The sequence below is a fragment of the Corvus moneduloides genome, chromosome 1 (genome assembly GCF_009650955.1).
Source record: "Corvus moneduloides isolate bCorMon1 chromosome 1, bCorMon1.pri, whole genome shotgun sequence".
NCBI classification, from domain to species: domain Eukaryota; kingdom Metazoa; phylum Chordata; class Aves; order Passeriformes; family Corvidae; genus Corvus; species Corvus moneduloides.
Window position 1 is genome coordinate 1,045,049 of NC_045476.1, and position 19,487 is coordinate 1,064,535.

Genomic DNA, 19,487 nt, shown 5'->3' on the forward strand with positions numbered 1-19,487 from the left:
GCCGGGAGCTGAACGACGACTCGTCCGTGCCGATGGCTTTTACTGGAATTTCCCTGTGGGAAAGAACCTCTGGCTCGCTTTTACCTCATTGGTCGCTCTCTGTGTCCGCTCGTCAGCCAGAGCTCGGATTCCTGGGAACTTCGGTATCCAGCAGAACCAGGTCTCCTTGACTCTTTGGATGCTTAAATTTGGGCCAACCCAATTCCCTGAGCTCGGAGCTGCCACCACATTCCACATGGAGCCTCTCCACGGAGCTGCCCGGCGCCGGCCTGGACCTGCTTAGAATCCCAGACTGGTTTGGGTTGGAAGGGACCTCAAAGCCCATCCAGTGCCACCCCTGCCCTGGCAGGGACACCTCCCACTGTCCCAGGCTGCTCCCAGCCCCAGTGTCCAACCTGGCCTTGGGCACTGCCAGGGATCCAGGGGCAGCCATGGTTTCTCCAGACAAGCTGTTCCTGATGGATATTGATGGGTGTTTGTATCCTGCCATGAGCAGGAGCCACTTCATCTCTTGGTGCTGTTGTTTCCTGGGAGAAGATTCCACGATCGTCCCCATCCCGAGGGTGCAGGAACCTCTTGGACCGGTGACCCCTCCGTGGTGGGACGGAATCGAGGCTCCAAGGATTTATTTCCCTCGTGTCCTTCTGTGCTATTGGAAGCTGCATTTATCTGTCTGCTTCTGGAGACGTCCCCACCGGGAATTCAGCTCCATTTGGGGGCAGGATGCTTTTCCAGCCATCCCGGTGATGCCAGTGGGGCTTGGCGTGTCCGAGGGTGGGTGGGAGGGTTGGGATTTAGGATCAGAGCGTGGAACATTCCGTTGGTTTTGTTAACGTGACCCGACAGGGATTCAGCCAGTCTGGAACTCCAGGTTCTGGCTGTGGCTGTTCCCCAGGATTTTTTTGGACGTTCATTGGAGCTGCAGAGTCTCCCAGGCTGTTCCCTGGCGGTGTCACTTTGGGACTTGCTGGTTTTTTCTGGGAATCTGGATTCTATTTTCTGCCCTTCCCTGGGCACAAGCTCCTGGCAGATGTGCTGTGGTTAAACACCCAAATTTACACCCTGGAGCCTGTTCCAATCCACCTGGGAGATGCTGAGGGGAGAGCAAGGCTGAGTTTTCCACTTGCATTTCCCTTGGAATGCTCCTCCCCTTTATTAAGGCGATTAATGGTGGTCCCACGGGCTGTGGGATGGAGAGAGGAGAGGGAGGAACTTGGCACTCACTGCCTGAGTGTATCCATGGGGTTTCCAGCTCCGTGTTTCAGCTTTAATGTGTCTGGAAAGTTGGATTATTTAGGGAAAATTCACTTTTATGTGTTTGGCTTTGGGAGCCGGAATGGGGAATTTGGGATCCTGGCCTGGGGCATTTCCAGGAATTGGGCAGCTGGAGCTCCTCGGGGCAGCCTGTTCCCAGATGGGCTGATGGAATTTCAGATAGGATTTGTTTGGATATATAGAAGGGAAGATTTATAAACACCTATTTTTAATGGGCATTTTTCCTTCCAGGATTTTAGGACTCCTCAAGGAAAAGTCTTGAGGAAGCCCAAGTGTGGCTCTGGGTGATGGATGTTGGTAGAACAGGTTATTTTCCTTTTCCTTGGTTTTTTTTCCTGACTTTTCCTATTTTTTTGGGGGTAAACATCCCTAAAAATGCTCCATCCCTGCAGCTGCACCTCTCCTGTGAGCTTCAGCTTTTTGGGATCCACCCCAGAGGCTGCAATCCCTGGGAATGATGTGGAGCTGGACCTAAAATTCAGGAGAAAATGAGCCAGGAGTCAAAACTTGATCCCAAAATATTGATGTGAGGAGGAGGCGTCAGGCTGGATCAGGAAGGAGCTGGAGCTCCAATTCCTGGTGGATTCCGTCTGTGTCGCTCCAAGATTTTACAGCTTCCCCAGCATCTTTGTAGTTCCAGTATTTCCTTCCTGTTGGAAGAGCACCAGCGGAAGTTTTCCAGCTGGAAATCCAAAGTGTGTCATTCCCAGGCAGCAGAAAATCCTTGTACATTTTGTAATTATAATTCCCAGCTTTTTGCAGCGTGGAAATCCAACAGGGAAAACTCGGGAGCCTGGTGCTTGGTGTTCACCTGCACAACCCATTCCCAGTTTGGAATTCTCTGGCAAATTTGGGGTGTAAAGGAGCATGGAAGGGATTTATTCTCTTCTGTGGATTGAGGAGCAATTCCCAAGGTGTCCCTGCTCCCACTGGGCAAAATCCCAGGACATTAAACTTCAGCTATAATTAGGTAAGAAATCAGTCCTTGGAGAATTTACGTTTCTTTATATTTATTTTTATTTATTGTTATTTATTTAGATTTATTTATATCAAAGGAGTGACTCTGAGCCCGGCCAGGGCCTTGCAACGTTTTACTTTCTGTTTTTTGGGATGCAGGTTGCAGTTGCTGCCCTTTGGAATGCGGTTTTAGGGTCACCTCGTGATTGGGAAGTGCCTTGTTTTTAAATCTGGGATGAGTTTGGACTAAGAATGGGCTATCTGGGGCTTTGCTGTGGTGAATTTTGGGAATATTTGGTGGCACACGTGTGTGAATTAGGAGGTGGTGACACTAAAATTCCAAGGTTTTGCCTCAGTGTGAATCTTGGGATGGAGGGGGCAGGATGGCTTCTATTTTTGGGGACTTTGGGAATGGGTGCCACGTATCCAGCTGTGTCCCAGCAGGACAAGAGCCCTGGAGCAGAGAGAATTCCTTGTTTTCCAGGCATTTTGGGAGACAAAGGTGCCGTGCAGTGCCTGGGGGGGGTGATGTCATTCAGGCTCCTTAAGCTCCCGCTTGGAATTTGCTGCCCCATTCAAGGAAAATCCCCCGGGATGGCGATACCTGATAGGTCAGGGAGGGGATGGAGGGCTGGAAGTCCCTGGTTTTCCCGGGAAGGCAGCGGGGTGGGAGAAGCGCTGGATCCTGGGGGCCATTCCCAAATCCTCCCCCTCCGAGGGAGGGGCGTTGCTTTGCTGCTCCGAGGAGATTTTCCCCCGATTTTTAGCACAAGTCCCAAATTCTTCGCTGAGCTCAGGTGGAGCCTCAGCACCTCTGCGTGTCCAGGTGCTGGGAATGAATCCTCATCCCTGGGAATGAATCCCTGTGCCGGTCCCTGGTAGCAACATGTGTAAGTAAACTGGGATTTTTCTGATTATTATTTTCATTGTTTTAAAATCCCTCAAGTTTCCAGGTTCCAGGACTTCCTCCTGAAATCCTTTTCCTGCTCAAACCTATTTTAACTTAAATCGAGGAATTTACAAAGAGCAACTTAAAAAAAGCAACTTAAACAGAGGAGCTTCCTCTGGGCACAGATAATTTTGGGTTTTGAGCAAAATGATAAAAATTGTTTGGTTTTTTTTTTTTCCCCCCATTATTCCCACTAATTCCAACATTTTCAGTCCTGGAAGTGGCTTTGTGCTGGCAGGGGAAATGTTTCAGTGGTGGAACTGAGCCTGAGCTTTAAGCCTGGCCTAACCTTGTTGTGATTTGAATTAGGAATTGTTAATGAGGGGGGAAAATCCGGAGCGAAATGATGCCCTTGGCTGCTCTGATCCCAGGAATGCTCCAAAGTGTCCACGGAATTTTGGATTTACTGTGGCTTTGGGGGTTCAGTGCAGTTCCCACCCATCCATCCCTCCCGTGGTGTTCCACAGGGACAGATCCATGGGAAACCCTCCCGGAGCTGCTAAACTGCCTTGGTGTGGTGGATGCAGCCTCACCCTTCTCTCTGCATCCTGGATGGGCTCAGGGATGTGCCCCAAGATTTTGGGATTGAAGTGCATCAGGTTGGGAAAATGCAGTTGCAGTTCCCTTTTCCCGGTGAGGTTTTTCCTTGGAAGGCTCCTCGTGGCAGAGGAGGGGTTTGAGGCAGGCTTTACCCGCATCCCATGGCCATGGGATTGGTGGGAGGAAGGTGCTGACTCTGGAAGCTGCTCCTGGAATCTCCTTCCCTGCTTCCAGAGGCTCAGGGGGACGTTTTCCAAGAGCTGTGCTTTGAATTCCAGTAGGATCTGTGCCTCTACTTTGGGTCCCATTCGGCTTCCCCCCCCCCCATCCTCACCCTCACCCTTCCATCCTCATCCTCTCCCTCCCTGTGCCAGGTGAATCCCTTTCCTGGCTTCCCTGGGAGCAGCTTTGCTTTTCCTGATCCCTGGCAGGATTTCAAATGGAATTTCTTCCTTAGGTGTGCCCCGAGCAGAAATGGAAAAGCAGGATTTGGGGGGAGTTTGGGAATTCTCAGGCAGCTGGGGGAAGGAGCACAGAAAGTGGATATTTTTTTCTTAACTGGATCTTTTTCCTGGAGCAGATCTTGACTTCTCTAAAATGCTGGAATTATAACACAGAAATTACGGAATAATGAAGAAATGAAGTCACTCAGCCCCTTCTCATTTTTATAAATGAAAGGATAAATCCTGGTTTTCAGTATGTTCAGCTCCTTCTTTCCCTGGAATATCCAGTCCTCCCTGTTCTTTCCTATTCCAGCACAGGAGAAATGCTGTCACTTCCCTTGCTCCAAACTTCCAGCTCCAAACCCTCGGTGGAAATGTCCAAGCCAGGAAATGGGGATTTTGGGAAGCAGGAGAGCTGGATTTGGGGATGTGCTGCAGGTACAGGTACCTTGACCTCGTTTTCCAGGCAGCTCGGCTTGGATTCCACCTCCTGGTTAAATCAGGTTTTTTTCCAGGGATTTTCCCTCCTCACGTGAGTGCTTTTGCCTTTCCACTCTCCATGGATTGCCTGTTCCCTTCCCAGCTCTTTTCCTGCTTGTCCATTCTCCACTGGCAGTGTGGTGTTTTTGGGAGCAGGGACACGTTGCAGTGCTAAATCCCAGTGCTCTGCACAAAAGGCTTCCCAGCAATTCCAATATTCCATCCATATTCCATTAAATGCAAGGACAGCTGCTCTTCTGTCCTTGCTTTTTATCCCACATGAGGGATTCATAAACAGAGGAGCAACGACACTTCAGCAAATCCTTCTGTTTGGAGGGTGGGAATGGAGGGGAAATTCGGGATAGATGTGTGGAAGGGATTCCTGGCTGGGGGGAGGGTGAGGCACTGGAGCAGTTTTCCCACAGGAACTGGCTGTGCCGTCCCTGGCAGTGTCCAAGGCCGGGCTGGACGGGGTGGGGGCAGCCTGGGATAGGGGAAGGTGCTCATGGCAGGGGCTGGAATGGGATGAGCTTTAAGGTCCTTTCTGTGCTGGAATTCTGGGATTCTGTGAATGAGAGCAGCAGAGAGGGAATTTCCTCCCCAGCATCCAGGGAATTGCATCCCCAGCACCAGAAGCCCATGGATGCAGCTCTGCATCAGCATCTGGGACAAATCTGCCTGGATAATTCCTTTTGGGCTCCAGGATCCTGTTGGAATTCCAAATTTCCACCTGAGGGCTTGGTTTGTTTTGCTGCTTCCCGGTTTCCTTAGCCCTGCTGTGGATGAGGGTGATGATCCATGGAGCCCCAGCTGCATCCAGGATACTTGTGGCTAAACAAAACAGGTTAAATCCCAATTTCCTGAGCTGGAAGTTGGGATTTAAGCGCTGAGCTTTTGCATTTGCTTCCCTTTCTTTGGACAGCAAGGTGGCTTTCAGATGGATCCCTGTGGAATTCCTGAGCTGAATTCCTGCTGGGAATGGGCCTTTTCAGCTCCCAGGGCTCTTAGGCTGCTGATGTTCAGATAAGAAAAGCTCCAGGCTTCCAGATTTTCCTCTTTTAAAGGGAAGAAAATAAAAACCCCCCAGGATTTAGGGGAGATGAGGCTCCTGAAGTTTTGTCTTTTAGAGTTCAGAAGCCTGAGGGCATTTTTCAGCTCCTTTTGCATAAGGAAAACTGAAAACTGGGATAAAATTCCAATTATTGTGTGGGTTGCACTTAAGAAAGAGAAAAATCTCCTTCAGCTCAAGCTCTTGAAGCACCAAGAAATGCTGGAGCTGCCGAACCCCGGAATTAAAATGCAATTTTATTTTTTATCAGCATTCTCATGACGAAATTGGGATGTTTCCATGAGGAGAGGAGCTGATAAAGTTTAAATGTAAAGAATTTTGGTCAAAATGCGGCTCCATATAAGGAATTTTGGTAGAAATGTGGCCCCTATATAAAGAATTTTTATATAAATGTTGTTCTTCAGCCTTACAAAAGCTTTTCCTGGAGTTTAATTGGAGTTTAATTTTTGTTTTTTAACAAAATTAACACACCAAGCTGCTGGAAACGGATCAAAGGTGGTGAAGTTTCCTGGTGCTGGGGTTACTTTTTTTGTTATTTGGTTGATTTTGTGGATTTTTACGTTCTTTTTTGCATGTATTCACCACTTCTCAGGGTGTTCAGTTTTATTTTGAGCCTTATTTTGGACTTTACCAACTCTTCTCTCCTGGTTTTCCTGGAAAGGAGCCACAAAGTGCAGGAATTCCACGGTAATTTTCATCCTGCTTTTATTTCTGGTGCCTGCAGGCACCAAGGTGCAGCTGAGGGAATTGTTCCAAACCTGTGGAGCTGGAAGAGCTCTGGAAAACCCCTGGGTTGTGTCTTGGGATGGATCCTGAGCTTGGAACAGGGGGATTTTATGTAACTTCATCCCAGCGTGGGAGGAATTTGGCACAAGGTTCCTGAGGGAACGGCAGCGCGTTCCCTAAGTTTGGAATTCTATTTCTGGGGATTTTTTGGGGGGGGAGAAGGAAGAGGCTGGGAAGGAAAATGGGATCCATAACCTTACTTTTAGGAAAGTCAACACATTCTAATGCATGGAATCCCAGAATCCCAAATGGTTTGGGTTGGAATGGGATCATCCAGTGCCACCCAGGGACACCTTCCACTATCCCAGGTTTCTCCAAGCCCCGTCCTTGGACACTCCCAGGGATGGGGATCATCCGTTCCTTCTCTTTTTCCTGCAGGATTTTTCTGGGAGTTGAAGGATCTCGACTCTCTTTTCTCCCTGACATTAATTATTCCCGTTACTAATGATAAACACGGAATTTAATTACCTCTCTCCCCATGCACAGCTGATTAAAGGTGGATTTTTGTGTATAAAGTGAGTTATTTTTGCTTTTGAACCCTCAGCTTCCACCTGGTGGTTGTAATTCCCTGCTGCAGCTGCCTGGGGAGGTCTGGAAAATCTTCCTGGAATCACTGAGCTTGGGAAAGGCCCTTCAGTCATCAAATCCAGGGGTTTTGTTGAGAGTTGACTCCACCAAACCTCAAACCCCAACCCCCAAACCGCGCGATGCTTCCCGAAAGTCCCAAACTCCTCTTTTGGTGGCCCTAAAATTGAAAGCTCCTTTCAGGCCTTGATTCCAATCTAAGTGCTGCTCTTGGAGAGCTCCTGAATCTGTGGGATTTGGAATTCCTGGCCTGCTTGACCCCATTAAATCCCGTCTGTGCCCTCGTGTGCTCCGCAGGCCGGAACTCCCGGCTCGGGTTTCCTTGATGGAATCAAACGCCGTTCGTGCTGCTCTGGGAATAATTTATAGTCTTTTAATAAGCTGCATCAATTGGATGGGAGCCTTTGGAGAGGCAGGAGAATATTCCTATGGGGATAGTTCTCCCCAGCACTTCCTTTTGCTCCCACTTCCCAGTCTGTGATGGTTTCAATGGGGACATGGGTGGTTCTTGTGCTGTCACCGCGTCCGGGTTGCTCCAAAATGGAAAATTTTGGCTTTTTCTTCCAGAATTGGGATATTTCTCATTGAGCTGATGCTTGAGGGGGAATCTGGGAACCTTTTCTGTGGGAAGTCTTTGGCTGTGTCACCACAGCGGTGCTGAATTATGGTTTAAAAGCTGATAAAAAGGAGGAAAATTCCAGCTCTGAAGGGGATTTTGGGATCTCTGGCAGATCCATGACAGAGAGATGGGTGAACTTTTGATGTCTTGGCTGAGGTGTGTTGGGAGGGCCGAGAAATTCCCTGACACTCTCCAAGGAACCGGGCAAAGCAAGGAGAGGGAGTTGTGTCCTTGTTCCTTCCTTGAGGAGAAACAACTTTGCTGTGGGATCGGAGCGGAGAACTTGGGAAAAATGAAAAGTGGGGCTTTCCCGTTGGCTCAGCATGGAGAATGGTCCTAATGAGTTCATGATTAAGCTGCCAGAATAGTGATTAATTATGCAAATAGCCAGGGCAGAGGCACAGCAGTCAGACCTTCATTAATATCTTTAATTTCTGTCAGTGAGAGGCCGAAACTTTCAGTTATTCAGGAAAACATTCAAATGGAAAGAACCCCAAATCCACCTTCTTCCATCCCCTTCCTGAGGGTTTTATTCCTGCAGCCTGTTGGAATAACTGGAGTTATTAAGCCAGCAGTTCTCTCCAAAAAGGTTTGCTCTGTCCCAATCCATGTGAGATTTTCCAGGGAATTTTGGAGCCTCCCAGCTGTGCCGTGCTCCCCTCCAGAGCCGGGTTTGCCTCTGGGTGCCATCGGTGTTTCCCTCCCTCCGTGTCCCAGGTCCATCCCATTCCACACCCAGATGTCCAGTGGGACATTTCTTGTTCCTGCCTGGTGTTCACACCTTCTCTCCTGTTCTTTTTTCCATGTTTCCCTGGCTGGATTGCAATAGAGAAGAAGAAAATGAGGTGAGTGGAAGCGATTGCAGCGTTTCTGGATGTCCTGCGAGCCCGGCTGGCTTGGTTTGACAGAGACATTCCATGAATCCAGAGCAACTGAGGGGCTGGATTAAGGAAAGGGGTGCTTTTCTGGGATTCCTCTGGTTAGATTTGGGGAGGAGGGGCAACAATTCTCATTAAATTTGGGGAGGAGGGGCAGTAATTCTCGTTAAATTTGGGAAGGAGGGGCAATAATTCTCATTAAATTGGGGAAGGAAGGGCAATAATAATTCTTATTAAATTTAGGGAGGAAGGGCAATAATTCTCGTTAAATTTGGGAAGGAGGGGCAATAATTCTCATTAAATTTGGGGAGGAGGGGCAATAATTCTCCTTAAATTTGGGAAGGAGGGGCAATAATTCTCATTAAATTTGGGAATGAGGGGCAACAATTCTCATTAAATTTGGGAAGGAGGGGCAATAATTCTCCTTAAATTTGGGGAGGAAGGGCAATAATTCTCGTTAAATTTGGGGAGGAAGGGCAATAATTCTCGTTAAATTTGGGGAGGAAGGGCAATAATTCTCATTAAATTGGGGAAGGAAGGGCAATAATAATTCTTGCTAAATTTGGGGAGGAAGGGCAATAATTCTTGTTAAATTTGGGGAGGAAGGGCAATAATTCTCCTTAAATTTGGGAAGGAAGGGCAATAATTCCAGTGCCACTTGTGCCATAAGCACACGGGATGTGATGGCACAGCTCGGTGTGGGTTGGTGTGGATTATTTAAGGACTTAATTTGTAAAAATAATGAGTTTTGCTGCCTGTGACTCAATGAATTTATTGGGAAAAGAGAAAACTTGCAGGCCTGGGATAGATTTTAATATCCTGCCTTCGGAATGAGGGCTGTTAATCATTTTGGATGCGCTGGTTTTTCCATTTTGGGGAATGTTCCCTGTCTGTAAAACGTGAAAGGAAGGAGAATTCCTCTTCTCCCGGAGAGCTTTTCCAGTCATTCCCACCTATTACATTTCCCAAGTTACCTGTGGAGTGTGAAATTCTGGAAGCTGTGTTTTGTTCAAATTGCTGTTATTTAAGGAAAAAAATCCCTGGAAGGGTGAGCACATGAGGGGGAAATAGCCTGGAATGTGGCAGCTCTTTTTTGCCCACAGATCCCATATTTGGGAAAAGGTGGATCTATCCAAACCCCCTTCTTCCCATTATTTCAAAGCTGTTGTGCTTGAAATTAGGAGGATTTTAATCAAAACATTGGCACGGTTTTGGCGCATAAAATGATGGCACCAAAGCTGGAGTGAGAAGGAAAACTCCGAAATGCGGATTCCCTGAGTTTCCTGTATTTTAAAATTGATATTTATTCATTTATCATTTATAATTGATATGATTAAAGAATCCAGCCTCTGATAAGAATTTGGGTTTAGATTTGTGGAGATCCTTCAGGGTAAGGTTGGAGAGGAACCTGCTCGCTTCTGTTGTCCCAGGTTGGAGTAAAAAAAGTGTGGGAATTTCTGGTTGTAGGGATAATCACTGATCCAGGAATCCCCCAAAATGCTGTTCCCTCACTCTTCAGGAGGCTGGACCTGGTATCCTACAGGAGGGTGGTCTCAGTAGTGCTCATTTTGTCCTTCATTCTTCCCTGAGTTAATTGGTATAAATTTGTGGGTTAATCCCAGGATCACTTCTGATGTGTGGATTCTCTGGAAAACAGGGGTAGCATTTTCAGCAGGACTTTGTGGAGGTGGTTGTGAGCAGTGGTGAGAGGAGCCCGTTTCGGAGCTGGAGATGCCCTTTCTTTTGGGTGCCTTTTTAGCCATGAAACTCCTTTGAAATCACCCCTGAAATGTCCCCTCATAAAAACCACCGATTTCAAGGAAATGCTTTTGGGTTTTGCTCCCAGTTTTCCCACAGCGAAGGGAATTTGCTGCTGCAGCTCCAGAGTGGTGCTGGGTTGGGTCACCAGATCGAGCCACGAACAGACCATTGAAAGGTTTTCACAATGAACCCCTTGATGTGTTGAAAACGAGGATTTTTTGGGATACATGATGTCCCAGGGTGCAAAAAGCCAGGATTTCCAATGCACCAATGTCTCATTTAATCATTTACTGGGGTGCCTTGAGCCTGGGCAGCTGCATGGTGCTTTCCATGAGTTAAAGGATAACAAAATCCTTAATAATTCACAGGGGGCTGCAGGAAACTGCTGCTCCTGCCAAAAATGTGCTCATGGCACAGCTATGGGAGCAAAATCTGCCTCTGGACAATTTGGATACGACTCTTTCCACTGGAATTAGGCTTAACACACAAAATGGGATTACACCAATTCCCAGAGCAGCTGTGGCTGCCCCTGGATCCCTGGAAGTGTCCAAGGCCAGGCTGGATTTGGTTTGGAGCAGCCTGGGATAGCGGAAGGTGTCCTTGTTCATGGCTGGGGGTGGAATGGGATGATCCTGAGGGTTCCTTCCCCCCAAACCATTCCAGAATTCCACGATTCTGATGCAGTTTGGATTTTGGACGTAGGGACTGTTGAGAGCAAAGCCCTTTTCCCACTTTATCTTCTCCAGGATTTTATTCCTGGGGCACAGATGAGCTCTAAGATTTAAAATAGAGGGAGAAATGCCCAAATGGGTGAATATAGGGCGCTCTGTGCTCTGAGAACTCCTGGGTTTGGGCTCGGAAGGTACTGAGTGAGCTCCTGGGCAGGAGGCAGCCGAAACCTCCTGGTGGGAAGGACGTGGAGCAGGGAACAGTTGGTTGATCCAGAGGTGACGGAGTCATCACACACCAATGGGTCCTGATGGGAATTCTTGGGGAGTTGTTAATTAATGCTGGTCTAGGCCTGAGCCTGGGAACTTGCAGGAGTTAGTAATGACTGGGAGAGGGCTGTTGGAGGGAGGTGGGAGAGCACGGGTTTAAATTCCTGCTGGAATTGTTGTTGGTCTGATTTGTGCTGGAACCAAATCACAGAATCCCAGACTGCTTTAGGTGGGAAGGAACCTTCAGGATTATCCCATTCCATTCCATTCCATTCCATTCCATTCCATTCCATCCTGCTGTGGCCATGGACACCCTCCCACTGTCCCAGGCTGCTCCCAGCCCCGATGTCCAGCCTGGCCTTGGGCACTGCCAGGGATCCAGGGGCAGCCCCAGCTGCTCTGGCAATTCCAGCCCAGCCCCTCCCCACCCTCCCAGCCAGCAATTCCCAATTCCCAATCTCCCATCCATCCCTGCCCTCTGGCACTGGGAAGCCATTCCCTGGGTCCTGTCCCTCCAGGCCTTGTCCCCAGTCCCTCTGCAGCTCTCCTGGAGCCCCTTTAGGCCCTGCCAGGGTCTCGGAGCTCTCCCTGTGTCCTTCCCTTCTCCAGTACTGGAAGGCTGCATCCAGGTGGAGTCACATGGAAACGAATGTACTTAAAGCTTAAAACTCAGGATATTTTGTAGCCTGGGACGACAGAAGCAGCATAAGAAAGGCAGAGTTCTGTCATCAATTAACTTCATAAACTGAACTCTCTTTTTTTTAAAAAATAAGGATTAAGTGATCAAAGGACTTTGAGCTTGGTCATTAATAAGTCAGATAAAAAGCCTCAGCCCAAACCTCAGAGGAGGTTTTGTTCCAAGCTGGAGAAGTCTGAGGAATTGATTTTTTTCAGGACAGAGCCGGGCACCAAAGGCAGACCCAGGGTATGCATTTCTCTTTTATCATCATGAAAAATTCACCAGGTGAAAGAAAATGCTGCAGAACTGAGTTCAAACCCCCAAAAAATCCAATTCCTCCAACTGCATCTTCTTTTTCGTCCGCAGGGCAAACCCGAAACGGTGCCGAGAGCCGGTTTTATCAAAGGCCCCGTGTTCAAAGGCGTCGCCTCGAGCCGCTTTCTGCCCAAAGGCACCAAAACCAAGGTTAACCTTGAGGAGCAGGGAAGACAAAAAGTGTCTTTCAGCTTTAGTTTAACCAAGAAAACTTTACCCAATCGATTCCTGGCTGCTCTGGGAAACGAGAAACAAAATGAAACTCCCACCCCTCCAGCAGTTCCCCTCCCGACTGATTTTAACCCCAAAAATAAACTGGACTTGGGGGACGCCGCTGGTTCAGCCGAGGAGTCTTCGCCCCCGAAACCGAAGGTAGAATTGGGGAAGATTCATTTCAAAAAACATTTACTGAACGTCACGGCAAAACCACCCCCGGCTCCGGCGGCGCCGCTCCCGGCACCGGTAACGGAACTGGTAGCCTTGGCCGTGGATTTCCCCCCCACGCCGCCGCCTCCCCCGCCCCCGCCGCCACCGCCGGCGTCACCGATGCCGGTCCCTGGAGCCACGGCCCCGCCGCCGCCGCCGGTGGTGCCGATGTCGGCACTGCTGCTGTCGCCGCCCGGAGAAGCCGAAGCCCCCGCGCCGAGGGAGCCGAACCACGCGCTGCCCAGGGAGGCCTTGGAGCCCGATGCCAAGCAGGATCCGGCGTCGCGCGGCTCCGAGGAATGCGTGGCTCAAACCGCGCCCGAGCAGACGGAGAGAACCCCGCCGAAGGAAGATTCCCATATTGGGAAGGAGGATGAGGTTTCCGACGGCTTGAAGGGTGCTCCCGCTTGCTCCCGGAGGCAGGGGGCCAAGAGGAAGTTCTCCCAGTCGGACGGTGCGCCGCAGGGCTCCGAGTCTGATGAGGATTCCGTGAGGACCTCCTCCAGCCAGCGGTCGCATGAGCAGAAGATATCCAGCACGGAAAAGGAGAGAGATCCCAGACGGAGCTCCGCGTCCCTCCGGGGTGACGACCTGGGCAAGTCCTCGTCGCGCTCCAAGTCGGACAGGGATGAGAAGTACTCGAGCTATTCCAAATCTGAGAGAGACTCGCGGTACTCGTCCTCCCGCTCCCGCTCGGACAGAGAGAGGAGGCGAAGCCGGTCTCATTCCCGTTCCCGCTCTGATCGCAGCTCCCGAACCAGCTCCTCTTACTCGAGGTCGGAGCGCTCGCATTACTACGACTCCGACCGCCGGTACCACCGGAGCTCCCCGTACAGGGAACGGTCGCGATATTCCCGGTCGTATGCGGACAGCCGGGCGCGAGAGAGCTCGGACTCGGAGGAGGAGTACAGGAGGACACATTCCAGGTCCAGCGACTCCCGGCGTACGTCCTCCCATTCCTCCTCCTCCTACAGAGACTCGAGATCCTCTTACTCCAAGTCAGACAGGGACAGCAAAGTGGAGTCGTCTCATGCTGACGTGGACAGGAGAGGGAGGTCGTCTTCGAAAGCGGATCGAGATTCCAGAAGGACTTCTGAAAGTGAAGTATCCAAAAGGTGCTCTCCCCTCGATGAACTGGGCTATCGGAAGGGGACATCCCATTCCAAGCCCGACAGTAATGTGAATTCCTCCCGCTATAAATCCAAGGCCCCCGCACCAAAGCCTGATAAATTTAAGAGTTCTTTCTGTTGTACAGAATCGATCGAAGAAATCAAGTCCAGGTGTAATTCTCTAGATTTAGAGACCTCTTGTGTAAAGAACAGTGAGATCAGGGTGTCCAGCGTGAAAAAGTTGGAACGGGAAAAGACACTTTCTCCGTTAAATCAGTTCAGCGATTCTCCTGCTTTGCCGAAGGCCGACGAGTCCAAGGTGGGTTTGGCGGACTCAAAATCCGAGGAACTTGCAGCAAACGAATGCCACGGCAGTGCTAAGGAGCAAGAAACATTCTTAAAGGCAAAGCACGATTCCTTAAGAACGTGTTTCCCCACGGAATCGAGTGTGAACGGCTCCCCGGAGGGTCAGCATGAGGGTCTGGCAACTTCCAGTGCCTCCAAAGCAGAGGACGTCGCCGCGTTCTCTGACCACGGCCCGGGTTGGTCGGAAGCGTCGCCTGCCGTGAAGACGAGCCCGTCATATCCGTTGCCATCCAATGGGTTTGAGAGCAGGGATGTGTCCCAAGAGCAAGAGCCGGATGATTCCCGGGTCCAGTCCAGCGAGTGCAACAGCCTGTTCCAGGAAACGGAGGCTGCGGAGCCGCAGCAGCCGGAGGAAGCCGCCCCTCTCCCTGTCGTGAATGTAGATCCCACTAAAACTGTCCTTAAGAAGGTGGATGAGGAGGTGACTCTGTGTGACAAAACCAAAGAACCTGTTTTTTGCTACATTTCCGATGATGCCACCCCTGATTTGTACCACTCGGAAGTGGAAATCGAAGCGGAACCTGCGGATTTGAAAGTGACATCTGAGACTTTCCTGGATGTGCAGGTGGAGCCGCAGACGGTGACGTGCGATTACGAGAGCACGGAGGATTCCCATTCCAAGTCTGCTGGGGAGGATGAGCATGGCCATGCTTCCCATAAAATCAGTCTGGCAGTGGAATGCTCGGGCAGGGATTCCTCCCAGGATGGCGGTTCCCAGAGGCTCCAGTCGGATCATCCTGTGCCGGAGGAAAGTGTCTCTTCCAAGTGGGATGTGCCCCCTCCGGGTGTGTGCCAGGAGCCGCTCCCACGTTTGGAAGCTGAAGAGATGCTGGAGTTGGATGCTCAGCACGTTGATCTTGGCTCAGCAAAAGGCAAGTCATCGTTCCAGAATGAACATTCCTACTATTCGGAAGTGCCGCTGGAGCATCGCGGCAGAGAGGTCGTGGAAGCAAGTGCTGTTTCCACCGAGGGAGCTGAGCTGGAGGAGCTGAGGGTTCCGTGTCCTGGCGTATCAGCCGAGAGGGATGAGGGAAGCGAGCCCTTGGTGGCCTCGGCTTTTCCAGATGCTTTGTATCCCTCCTCTGATGTCATCGTCACTGCAGAGGACACCGAGACACTGACCCAAGCCCCAACGTGCGACAGCAGCGGCAACGCCGCGGAATTCATTCCCGCCAGCCACGACGATTATTCTGACACGGGGGACAGCGACAGTGAGGGGGGCAGCGAGGACAGCGACACGGAGGACTCAGATTCCGATGATGGGACGCCACGGAAGCGGCTCCAGTCTGTTGTGGTGGTTCCCAAGAACTCCACCATAGCCACGGAGGAGAACAGCCCGGGCTCCTCCCGGAGCAGCCGGCGCTTCTCTGACCACTGGGATGATGAGTGGCCTGAGCCCAGCAGGCCCTACTATGAGGAGAGGTCAGAAAATATGGGCAGTAAAGGTGGTGCTCAGGTGGAGAGCAGGTGTTCTCCCAGAGGGATGGAGAAGAGTCCAGCAACTTCCACGGAGCTGAGCAGGAGGGAGCCGGAGGAGCTGCGGGCGGATCCGTGCCAGGCCCAGAGCGACGGCGTGGACAGCACGAGCCAGGCGGACCTGACGGCTGATTCCCATGGCAAAGCCGGCGCGGAGGAGAGGATGGTGCTGACGGATGTGATGGACGTGGGAAGGCCCATGGTTCGGCCAGAAGAGCAGCCCTTCTGTGTCCCAGAGAGTTTGGAGAGCACCGACGCATCCCGGCACCAGATGAGCTCTTCCAAGCCCGACAGTCGGCAAGGGCAGGGCGGGCTGAACCAGTCTGGCCTCGGAGACTACTCCAGGCTGGATGGTTTCCGTGCTCCGGAGGAAATGGGTGCAGTGGGCTGGGACTTTTCCCAGCAGGAGAAGCCCAGCAGCACCTACCAGCAGCCGGACAGCAGCTTCGGGATGTACTCGGGCTACGTTTACCAGCCGGGCTCGGGAGCTTATCCCAGCTCCCAGAGCTACTGGCAAGGCAACGGTTACTGGGACGCGAGGGCAGCCAGCAGACCCTCCGTGGTTAACTACGAACGCATCCAAGGGCAGGTGCCCGATTCCCTCACGGAAGACCATGAGGAGTATGAAGAGGATGAACGTTGGGATGAGGACTGCAAGCCCCGCTTTCCCAGCCCCTCTGGAAAATCCCAGCTGCCCGGGCAGAAGGAAAAGGGCTCGGTGCAGGCACACGAGATCAGCAGCAATTCCACCAAGGAGCCGGTGCCGGGTGGGGAGAAGAAGGAGGAGGTGAAAGCTTTGGACAAAAACGACGCGAAAGAACGAGGCCCACTGAAGAAAAGGCGCCCGGAGCTGGAGAGCGACTCGGAGAGCGACGGGGACGCCGGAGAGAAGAGAAAGGGGAAGCTGGAGGGGGAGCAGGCGGAGCCGGCGCCGCAGGATTCCTCCATGGTGGGCAGGCTGTGTATCATGGATGACTTCAGGGACCCCCAGCGCTGGAAGGAGTTTGCCAAGCAGGGGAAGATGCCCTGTTACTTCGACCTCATCGAGGAGAACGTCTACTTGACAGAGAGGTAACTGCTGCTTCATCCTTGTTTTAATTCCTGGAGCAAGTTTGGGATTTAACTTCCATTTGCTTCCAGGATGGTTGGGTTTTTATGGCCAAATTGGCATCCTTTGGAGGGAGGGGAGGGGATGTTGCATTCCCAACATCTGGCAAAGCCACCCCGGGGTCTCTTCTCCTGAAGAGAATCCCCCAGTTGGGCCCAGACAGTCCCAAGTGCTGAGAAGAGATGGAAGATGGAAGGATCTGAGGGAAAGGTTGATTTATTTATACCCTTTTTTATAGCTTTACCAAATCCTGCCTGTTCAATATCCCGAATGCCAGGTCACTCCCTCTCCGTAGGTACAGGGAATTCTCTCTGGGTGTGGAAAAGGTTTTGGACAAACAAGGCGCTTTTCTAAAGCTTTTGGTTACTTCCATGTCTTTCTTTATCGTCTCAGAGGAGCTGTTTTGGATCTAATGCCCATAATTCAAAATACTACTTTTTTTTTTCTCGTGGATTTTTTTGCCTTGTTGGGATCCACGCTCCAGAGCATTCCCGAAATCCTTTATGGAAGCTAAAATGTGAATCAGTGGATGCCTTTTGTATAACTCTGATTTTCTCCTCTTTTTCATCCTCTCACTTGACAGCAAGGCTGAAGTAACCACACCCTCCACTTTGCCTATTAAAATATGGATGTCCAAATAAACATGGGCAGGGAGGAGAAAGGAAAACCAGCTAAACATCCTGGGAATTCTCTAGGAAATCACCTTTTGTCATCACAAAGTCATCACCGAGCCGAGTGTCCTTGGTTATCCCTGTGCCTCCCGGTGGTTATCCCAGGGCTATCAATCCCTATGTCCAGAAATCAATTTTCCAATTTTTCCAATAACCACTGATAAGGTTCGAGGAGGAATTTCTCCTGCTGGCTGATCTCTCACCTGTATTTCCATGACTTGGCTTCCCCAGGAAGAAGAACAAATCCCACCGGGATATCAAGCGGATGCTGTGTGAGTGTCCCCCTCTGTCCAAGGAGGAGCGGGCGCAGGGGGAGGTGGCCTGTGGAGAGGATTGTCTCAATCGCCTGCTCATGATCGAGTGGTGAGTGGGGTTCCGTGGGCTGGCCTGGAGATGCCTTGGGAATGCCTCAGATAAGCCAGGAGTTCCTGGGAGGTGGCAGCGAAGTGTCCATGCTGGCCTGGAGTGACCTTCGGAGCTGCCACCAGGAGCTGTGGCTGCCCCATCCCTGGAAGGGTTCAGGGGTTGGGTGGGGCTTGCAGCACCCTGGGATAGTGGGAGGTGTCCCTGCCCATCGCAGGGGGGTGGAATGAGATGATGCTTAAGGTCCCTTCCAACCCAAACCATTCTGTGATTCCATGATGTAAATCCTTGGATGATCTGCAGGAGGTCAGCCCTCACAATCTCCTGGGTCTCCTCTCCCACCTTTGGCTGGTGTCTCCTTGCCCCTCCTGGAAGGGGTTTGCTGCTCCATGGAGCTGGAGGCAGGGACAGGGTGCTTGGTGGGATTCCTCCCTGGCATGTGGAAGGATTGGAATTACCTGGCAGAATCTCAACTTTTGCTTTTCTCTCTTAGCCCAAACCTAGGGCAGGGAATATTCTGAAGGAATAACTCCCAAAACAAGGGGAGAAGAGCCCAGTTCTCCCCATTGGGATGCCCTGATACCGAAATACAGCGGGATCAGCATTCCAAGTGTTTTTATCTTCCCAGAAAGAAATGATCTGCATTTGCATGGTGACAGTCACGTGGTTGTGCTTTTTATAGCAAACCACATTGGAAGGTTTCACACGGGATTGATGATGATTATTTGGGATTTATTTCCCATCTGAGCTCTTTCTGTTGGCGCCGTTTCCCTGCTGGGAATTGATTTTCTCCCTTCACTTCCCTTCCCTCAGCTCTTCCCGGTGTCCAAACGGCGACTACTGCTCCAACCGGCGCTTCCAGAAGAAGCAGCACGCCGATGTGGAGGTGATCCTGACCGAGAAGAAGGGCTGGGGGCTCAGAGCTGCCAAGGACCTGCCATCGTAAGCCTTCCCTCTTCCCACGGCCTTTTCCCGCTCTTTCGCTCCCTCATGAAGGGAGAAGGGCCTGGGGGCTCTTGATGTCCCTGACAGGAGATGGGCCGAGGTTCTTCCAGCTTGTCCTTGTCCCTGCTGGGTGTCCCTCTCTGCCATCTGTCCGTCCATTGTGTGATCTCCCACTCTCCAGGCTTTCCCAACAGCCTTTCCATGGTTTATTCTTGGGATGAATCTGCCTCCCCTTTCTCTGTCCCTACTGCACTCTGGTTGTGTCCATTCTTCTCTTCCCACCTCTGCAAAACTTCTGCGCTTCCTGAGTCCTCCTCCTCCTCCTCCTCCTCCTCCTCCTCCTCCTCCTCCTCCTCCTCCTCCCCTTTGGACAACAAGAAGATCCCGAGGGGATCTTTCCTCCTGCTTTTAACTCAGGATTGTCATTCCCAGCGCTGCTTTGGGTGAGGCCGGGAGAGGAGAGAGGATGTTGAGATCTTGTGGGGCCTGAGCAGGATGGGGAGACCAAGATGAGGTTTACTGGGAGAAGGGACCATGTTGGAATGTGTCCAGGGCAGGGAATGGAGCTGGGAAGGGGCTGGAGAATTCCTGAGGGAGCTGGGAAAGGGGCTCAGCCTGGAGCAAAGGAGGCTCAGGGGGGACCTTGTGGCTCTGCACAAGTCCCTGACAGGAGGGGGCAGCCGGGGGGGATTTGGGATCTTCTCCCAGGGAATAGGGACAGGAGGAGAGGGAACGGCTTCAGGCTGTGG

At 51.3% G+C, this 19,487-nt stretch overlaps 1 protein-coding gene across 2 annotated transcripts in view; it reads left to right on the plus strand.

Moving 5' to 3' along the window:
• SETD2 (SET domain containing 2, histone lysine methyltransferase) overlaps window positions 1-19,487 on the plus strand; it is a 53,617-nt gene that overhangs the window by 2,201 nt on the left and 31,929 nt on the right. For both annotated transcript variants that reach the window (XR_004243762.1, XM_032128599.1), the window contains exons 2-5: window positions 8,533-8,548; window positions 12,326-16,722; window positions 17,662-17,793; window positions 18,607-18,735. Coding sequence is in view for 1 of the 2 variants with exons in the window: in XM_032128599.1 (XP_031984490.1) it covers window positions 8,533-8,548; window positions 12,326-16,722; window positions 17,662-17,793; window positions 18,607-18,735 (4,674 nt within the window). In the remaining variant the exon portion in view is untranslated. The remainder of the gene's footprint in view (window positions 1-8,532; window positions 8,549-12,325; window positions 16,723-17,661; window positions 17,794-18,606; window positions 18,736-19,487) is intronic.